At 43.1% G+C, this 9,070-nt stretch overlaps 1 protein-coding gene across 1 annotated transcript in view; it reads right to left on the reverse strand.

Annotated features, from left to right (window-relative positions):
- Positions 1–5,726: 5,726 nt before the first annotated feature.
- The window catches only part of LOC102751407 (cadherin-related family member 3-like), an 11,256-nt gene continuing 7,912 nt past the window's right edge, over positions 5,727–9,070 (reverse strand). The window contains exon 3 of the mRNA XM_015558215.1: positions 5,727–6,133. Coding sequence (XP_015413701.1) covers positions 5,915–6,133 — 219 coding nt within the window. The 3' untranslated portion in view covers positions 5,727–5,914. The remainder of the gene's footprint in view (positions 6,134–9,070) is intronic.

Below are 9,070 nucleotides of genomic sequence, written 5' to 3' on the forward strand. Positions count from 1 at the left end.
CTTATATCAGAGTATTTCTACCGTATTTGCCGGCGTATAAGACGACTGGGCGTATATCATTCATTTCATTTATCAATATGCTATAATCTTCTAACATACTGTTACTATTAAAGTTATCTTTTAGATAAATTAAAATTTTTATTTGACCTTCATTTATTTTTTTCTCTCATGCTCTTCCTTTCTTTATGCAGATTTGAGTTTCTGACCTATATGATTTTCTTGCTGATGAACTTCCTTTAACATTTCTTCTGATCAGGTCTGCTAGTAATAAATTTCTTCAATTTTTGCTTGTCTGAGAAAATCTTTATTTCTCTTTTGCTTTTAACAGATAAATTCAATGGATACAGATTTCTTGGTTGAATTTTTTTTTTCTTTCAACACTTTCAATATTTCATTCCACTATCTTCTTGCTTGCATGGCTTCTATTGACAAGTCTGCATAATTTCTTATCCCCATTTTTCTATAAGTAAGGTGTTTGGTTTTTTCCCCTATGACTTCTCTCAAGATTTGGGGAAATGGGGGAGTTCTGAATATTGAATATGATTTGCCTAGGGCTGTGTGTGTGTGTGTGTGTGTGTGTGTCCCAAGTGAGATAAGGCTCAAGAAGACTCCTCCTCCCTGAAGAGTAGGGCTTTGTTATGGAAAAGGTTTTGAGGTTTATTTCACAATCAATCTTTTCTCCTCTCTCTTTCTGAGACACAAGGCGATTCTTCCTGGATCTTCATTATAAGAACCTGATGTAATTCTGGTGGTACAAACCTATGAAAAGTGTAAGTCCCCCTGAGATTGTGCACCCAGAAATTTCTCACTCTCATACTAGTCCATCCTCAGCCTCTGGCATTTCATCCAAACGACCATGTAAGTCTTCATACAAGTTATAGGTCTGACAGTTTCTGCTTCAAGGAAGCACAACTTCCTGTGACTCTCTGGATTCAACTGTCCCTCCAGATTTTGGAGTCCTGGTCTGCCGTGATATGTCCAAGAAAACTGATTTTTAGTTCATTAATTGATTTTTAGTTCATAATGAGAGGTGCCACTTTTCCCCTATCTCAGAACACCCCCTTAACTAGAGGATCAGGGATCTTAAAATATGTGCAGTAGCAATGGTGGTACAGCATGAAAAGTCTTAGTCCTGGAACTTAGGTGGGGTCTAGATATGGATGAAATCCAGTCTTATTACATAAATTACTATAGATCAGATCCTCACCTCAAATTTCATCTTTCATCATTATAACAACCCCAGAGATAGGTCACATTATAGCAATCTTCCAATGGGATCTAATATAATCTTTCTACTCTGTGAAATGCTAGTTAGTCATTATGTAAAACACTAACAGGAGTTAAATTTTATTTAAAAGTGCCCTGGAAAAAATAATTTTTAAAATATAATTAAATAAACATCTCTCTATTAGAGAAGTCCTCAGGGCATTTAACACATGCATTTTTAATTTAGAGGAGATGTGGAGACATTATTTCCCGAAATCATTTGATCACAGGATCTTTTATTTTTCTCATGGAGTTTATGTTTTGTGGAAGCAATTTGAGATTATTGGTATGATGGGAAACATACAGGGTTTAGAGCAAAATGGATTTGAATTACAGCTCCACTACTTACTCTTTTGGCAAATTACTTGAGCTCTATTTACCTAAATATTCCTAATCTATAAATTAAAGACATAATACTCTAGCTTATTGATCCATTCATTAATATCAGAGTAGACAATAGCATCTACTTCAGGAGTTAAATGGGGATTCAATTATATAGAGTATATTCCTGTCACATGATAAACAGTTAACAGTTATTAATTGCACTATTTGTGTCATACATCAGGCTCCAAACAGTGCTGAGCTCTTGCCCAGATTAGAACAAATTTTTCTTCGAATCAATATGAAGACTCAAGCAAATGAAGATTGCCCCGTCATGAGTGCTTGAATAACACATGAGGTCTGATCTACTGTGTCAGAAGAGTGTGTATAGGAATATGTCTAAATGTAAGTTTCCATAGCCTATGCCAGCTCTAACATGTCATTCCACGTTTGGTAAAATTCACAAAGAACACTGCATTCGCCTTCCAAACACGGCCCTGGAAACTTCTCTTCTAAGAAAAGTACAGAGCCAGGGCCAGAGCACTTACTCTATATGAACAGGCGTTTGGTAGTCCTTCATTTGAAACAAATTACTTGCATTAATTGGCTAGTAAGTCCTTGTAATTGCATGTCAGAGGCATAGCTAAACCCTTTTGGGCCATGCTGTGCTTCCCACCCTAGAATGTCAACATGGTGGTGAGCTGCCATGGAGAACACCAAGGAAGCAATATGATACCCGATTCTCTTATGGCTGGAGTTGCTCGGCTCTAGGTTCAGTACTGTAATCTTGAACGTGGTGATTTGGAGCAATATGCATGATTAGGAGCCTTAATTGCATGTTGTAAAGGAAGCTGTGACCTTTCCAGTCCCATTCTGGATGTGGTATTGTTCTACTGGGAGGAGGAGGAGGCACGTGGGCGGGGAGGGTTGGCAACAGCAGTGGTTTTTGTGTGTAATTACTTGAGTGTATGCAGTGCTTTTAAAAATCATGTGGGCAACGCCCCAAATATTAGTGGCCATCCATTTATTTAAATAAAATGTTGTAAAAGTCAAGTTGCCTTGAACAGTAACCCAGTAGCACCACCAGTAAATTGCAAATGTTGAAAGTATAGATCAACATGTACAACTCTCTAATTTTTGGCCAATTTGGGAAAAGGATACAACATTAAAAATTAAAAACATAATATTCTTATCTACCAGTCCATTAGCTAACAATGTTACCGCTTAATAATGCCAAAACCATTCCACACGGCATCAAAAATTAAGACAGTGATATAAATTTTGTCATTTGTAAGGTATTTTACAGTTTAAAAATGACTTTCAAGTTCAGTATACGCAATAGGAGAGAAAGCAATAGGAGAGAAGACAAAGCAGGTAGCCTTTCCGCAACTTTACAGCTGAAACAGGGCAGAAATGTTAAATGACTTGCAGCAGAAGAGTGAGGAGTTAAAGCCAAGCCTCTTGCCACAGGTGATCACTTCCTCCCTCCCTCCCATGGCATCATAACTGGAAGACACCCACCCTGAAAACAACTGCATGCCTGGGGCATCATGAAGCCTGAGGACAGGAGGAGGCCCAACGTTGTGAAATGCAAATTAATCCCGTCAGAAAGCTGCATTGTTTCTCCACAGTGTGCGGGTAGCCAGGGTCCCCAAGAACAAGAGGAAATGGCTCGGCCTCTTCTGTCAATACCTAAGGACTCGCTGGCCCTGCCTGCACAGGTGGAATGTGCTAGAAGGGAAGCAATTACCCAGACAGCCCATCCCTCAATCATTTCACCTAAAATGTCCTGATGTTTGAGGTGAAAGGTATGTTTGGACCCTGAATTGTGGTAGAATGCACTGAGTATCCCTGCGGTTTTATGCGTGAATGCAGCCATACAGAAAACCACCAGGCGCTGATATCTCTGCCCCAAGCCATAAATTACCTCCAAAACAGCATCCTCTGGATCCGCGGCTGCTGCTCTGTAAATGACTGTGCCCGGGGCAGTGTCTTCCAGGATATAAATCTCAGTAACTGCCAGAAAATGGGTGATAGATGTTGTCAGCTCCAAAGCCCCTCATCCACTCCTGGATTTAAGGTAAAACTGAAGGCACTGTGCTTGCTCAGCACAGACGTTTTCACAGGGTGATTCTCATTAACCATGATAATCATAGCCATATAATAAAAATAGACACCATTTGTCAAGTATCTATCGTGTGTCAGGTAGAGAGCAAAGAGGTTTATAAAGTTAAACAGTAACCATATTGAATGTTTTCTGATTGCTGAGCAATTGACATCATTGGTACGTTATTATTCCCATTTTACTGAGTTTAGAAAGATTGAGCAACTCACTTAAAGTCACCCAAGTAATCTATATATATAAAAGGTTAATGTGCAAATTGTCCCCTCGGGAGTTTGACCGGGGAGTTTGATCGCTCACTATGACATGCACTGACCACCAGGGGGTGGCGCAGAACAAAGAAAGGCCCCGAGGCCGGCAGCCAACAGCTGGAAGGAAGGCCCCGGCTGGCCCTGATCACTGGCCAGGCCTAGGGACCCTACCCATGCACGAATTTCGTGCACAGGGCCTCTAGTATATTAATATTGTCTGATGATTTTATTAATGCCTGTCTTTTCCTCAAGTTTTCCCTCTTTCTATCCATTTTTAAAACTGTGGCAACCACAAACTTGCCCATTTACTGGTCAAACCACTCTCCCTGAGTCAAGAACACTGGGGCACCGGGACCCTCAGTGCCTGAAGGGATAACCCACCCCAGCAGAAGCTACCGCATCATTCTGCCAGGCAGCACGATTTGTGGATAGCAAAGGAGTCCACAGCCTGTTTGGACCACAGCCAACCTGGCATGAGGCTCACTGTTTCAAAAGGAAAAAAAACACAATTTCCCCTTGAATCTGTCCTTGAGGAGTTTCTCATCTGCTAGGTAAAGGGATGGAAGAAGGCTCACATTTACTCAGCACCTTCTGCATGCCCATGGTGGGCAGGGTAACACATTGTCTCGGGTGAGCTCCATGGAGTAGGGATTAATACCTGTGTGCCCAATGAGGAACTGAGGCTCAGGCAGGATCCATAGCTCTCTCCCATGTGTGGCCACCCCCACACCTAAACCTCAAGTGATTGTTTTCTTTTTTTTTTTTTTTTAATATACTTTATTGATTTTTTACAGAGAGGAAGAGAGAGAGATAGAGAGTTAGAAACATCGATGAGAGAGAAACATCGACCAGCTGCCTCCTGCACACCCCCCACTGGGGATGTGCCCGCAACCCAGGTACATGCCCTTGACCGGAATCGAACCTGGGACCTTTCGCTCCATCCACTGAGCCAAACCTGTTTCGGCTCAAGTGATTGTTTTCAATAGAGAACATGACTCGTCCACATGCAGGTGTTAAACACTTGACTACATAGGAAGTCAGAGATGAGAAAGACAGAGACAAGAGTGAGAGAAATATTCCCATGAGGCGAAAATCAAATGGAGGGAGAGCGAGAAGCTTCTAACTTAATGATACAGACACACTGTTAACTAAATAATCACACCCATAAAAGAGTAACTAGAGTACATAATAATCAAACAGAAAAATAAAGGTGTTTTTAAAAATATTTTTTATTGATTTCAGAGAGGATGGGAGAGGGAGAGAGAGAGATAGAAACATCAAAGATGAGAGAGAATCATTGATTGGCCGCCTCCTGCACGCCCTCTACTGCGGATCGAGCCCACACCCCGGGTATGTGCCCTTGACTGGAATTGAAGCTGGGACCCTTCAGTCTGCAGGCCGACGCTCTATCCACTAAGCCACACCAGCGAGGGCAGAAAAATAAAGTTTTTAATACTGAGCAAGTTATTTTTCTTCTCTGAGTCTGTGACCTCATCTATACAATACAAATATGGCCAAAACCGGTTTGGCTCAGTGGATAGAGCATTGGCCTACGGACTGAAAGGTCCCAGGTTCGATTCCGGTCAAGGGCATGTACCTGGGTTGCGGGCACATCCCCAGTGGGAGATGTGCAGGAGGCAGCTGATCGATGTTTCTCTCTCATTGATGTTTCTAACTCTCTATCTCTCTCCCTTCCTCTCTGTGAAAAATCAATAAAAAATATATTAAAAAAAAAAAAAACAATACAAATATGAACAGCCCCCACCTCCAGAGCTATGCGAATTTCATGAACTAACCCGCCTGAGGCCCTCACTCTCAGCACAGCACCTGCCCCACAGTTATCACCCGGTAGGTGCCAGCCCTTTAGCATTCCTTTTGTTAGCATCATTCTCCTTATCTCTCCTATAGCCATCACCCTACGAGAGCACAAAGGACCCAGGACACAGCAGCCACACTATGGGCCCAGTGGACCCTTCTTCCCCCAAGAGGAGAGCTCTGTACCTTGGTCTCTCTGAGCAAGGGCTCCCCTGAAGGTGGGCGGCTCGTTCACATCCGCAATCTGGATTAGAATGGCCTGGGATGCCGTCGCCCCGTGGCTGTCTTTGGCATAGATTACCAAGGAGTAGAGAGTCACCGTCTCGAAGTCCAGCTTCGGAACTCCAGTGGTGAGTAACTACATTAGACAAAAGAGTGCAGGGTAATGGAGCCAATGACGGCGTCACGAGGGTGTAGACAGAGTATTCTACATCTATAATCCCCAACTCGATTCAGCATTTGTTAAAAAGAGATAAAAGTCTTGTGTTTAAAATGTGGAAGCAACATGATCTGATTTATCGAAAACCTCCATGAACAGAGAATTCCCACCTTTCCATGTTACTCTTCCTAACGACAGAGTTTATTGAGTCCCTCTCCCAACTCTCAATTATCAGAGATTAGCTTAAGCCCTTAACAAACATGTCATTCTCTCCTTTTTAATTGCAAAAGGATATTATTGGGTGCATTATGCAGATGCAGAAACTGAGGGTGAACAGGTTAAGCAGCTTGTCCAGCTTTTCACAGAAAATGCAATAGCTCTGACTCCACTGACTCCAAGCTCATGCTCTGAACCATAAGCCTAAACTGCCTCGCACCCGAAATGGGTGAAAATGGAGCCAGGCATTGCTCTCAGGTCTTCACCTCATTTAAAAACGGAAAAAAGGTTATGAGGGAGATACTATTATTACCACCATTTCACAGATTATAGATCATAGATTATATAATACAGCTGGCAAAGTCACGCTGTAGGAAGAGGAAGGCCTGGCCCCGACTCCTGCCCCAGGACCTTTGCACTGACCAGCGCTATGACTGGTAGTAACATCTGAGTGCTACCCTCCTACAGCCACGAGAAGTCAGTCATGCATGCATATTGGGAAGCTCTCCTCCCCTGGACACTTAACACAGAATGGACACTTTATCTCTTTGATTCACAGAGCAAAGGCTATTCTCATCTTCATGATACCATCAGTGAGGACACAGAGGCTCTAAAGTTAGAAGCCCAAGTCATACAGCTCACACGTGACAGAGCTGACATTTAAAGCCAGGTCTCCCTAACTCTAAAGTCTTTTTTCTTCTCATCACACCCTGATGCTTTGATGCATTAATTTAATACTATAGCCTGATTTGAAGATGTATGGGATTTCGAGCTGTGATAAAGGACTTTTTTGCCCCAGGAGCCTAGGGCAGACCCTCCTGCTGGGGTTCCCTTTGCCCTGGGAGCCCCTGGGGGCAGCACCTGTCCTCCTTGCTCCCTGGCACTTTATACAATACCAAGCTTTTCAACAAATGCTTACTGAATTTTTAAAAACACAAATGTTTATTCTTTACTCTTGGCAGTGGAAGAAGGCAGGAAGGTGGTTGAAGTGCCCCTCTGGGTGATTACCCCCATCCAGGAAAAGTGCTCGCATGCAGGGTACCTTGGATTCCTCTTCTGTCCCACCAGTGCCCGCCATTTATGCTGCTCAGTGACAGGTAGCAATTTGGTGATTACATAACCGGAGCACGCCTTGGCTCATCTCCATGAGGTTTTGATTTATCTGTGTAATCAGCTCACGGCGAGCTCTGCTGTTGTTTCTCCAGCAGATTAGCTTGGCTCTGGCAATTTTTTTTTTTTACAACCTTCCCAGTAGCCCCTCCTAAGCTCAGCTTTTTGCAAACTGAATAAGCCTATATCCTGCAAGGAAAGAAGTTCAAGAAAGGATAATAATATGCTGAACCTCAAATAGAACAGAGTATGCCCTTTTCCACTGGAATGCTGTGGAGACAAATATCCGCTCATTGCGTTCTGCCTTTATCTGCAGATTTTTTCCACGATAGAAAACTTTCATAACTGAACTGTTTCTAAAGCTCTCCAGAGCCTGTCTATGATACAGTTATTACAATGTGACTTCCTTATAGTTTTACTGTCTGTGGTTTGACAATAGTGCCTAATATTGAGGTATAAGTATCTGTATTAGGTAACTGCTGCTCTGTGTTCATTCCTTTTTATGGGCCACGCACTGAGGTGGCGCTTGGCACGCATTATCTGACAGGACCTACCTAGCGAGCCCTGAGTGAAGTCTTGTTATCATTAATCTCTTTGTACAGAAAAATAAAAATAAAAAACACCAAAGCACAGAAAAGTCAAGTAACGTACCCAAGGTCACCTTGCTGCTAGTTGGAGGAGCTGTGGTTTAACGCGAGGCTTGTCAGCCCCTAAAACCTGTGCTGAGACAGCTAGGATTTACTACCTTACAGGAAAAAAACAAAGCTAAACTAAAGAAAAATCAATACCCTTAACTATTGAACACTCTTTGCTGACATTTTGCTGTTTAGACTCATTTTAAAATCTGATAAATGCATGCACAGCATTTTGTACTTCACTGAAGTCGGAAGCAAATTTAAAATCTGACCATCCCAAGGTTTGGCCAGGGCACTCGGCAACCTCCTGCTAGACAGGTTCTGCCCCTCACAGCAGCCAACGTGGGCCCCATAACATGTAAGCAAATCGTCTCTTTTTTTTCCACAGAACTCCCCAGTGGTTTTTTAGATGTGGTGGCAGATTGCATTTCCCCAATCCTTTAGCCTTTCCTATAACATGTCCTTTCCAGTGTGACTTTGCAATTCCCCCACTCAGAGCATTATGTGTATCTCCACCCATGGCGTGGACACGTGACCGGAACAGAGAGGTTAGGTCATTTGCCCAAAGCGATAAATACAAAACAGGATCTGAACCCAGGTGGTTTGACTCCAGAGTCCCTGGCTCTTAACCACTTTCATACTGCGTCTCGTGATGCACTACGATTGGTCACTTAGGCATCTGTCCTCCCTACCAGTTTCTGAATCTCTTAAAACCCGGAGCCAGTTCTGATCCCCTACGTAAGACTCTTTGCTCCTAAGGACTTCGTTACTCAGAGCACGGCAAGCAGCATGAGCTACACGCTCATCTGGTCCCCTTGCTCCCAGGTCCCATGGGAGGATGCAGAGGGTCCAGGTGGATGCTGCGCCTGCAGCAGGCTCGCATCATATTGGAGGAACCCTGAGCTTAGGAACCCCAAATCTTCTCAAATGAGCAGTAAGCCTGCCTGAACTTTAC

The sequence above is a fragment of the Myotis davidii genome, unplaced genomic scaffold (assembly GCF_000327345.1).
Source record: "Myotis davidii unplaced genomic scaffold, ASM32734v1 scaffold189, whole genome shotgun sequence".
Classification (NCBI taxonomy): domain Eukaryota; kingdom Metazoa; phylum Chordata; class Mammalia; order Chiroptera; family Vespertilionidae; genus Myotis; species Myotis davidii.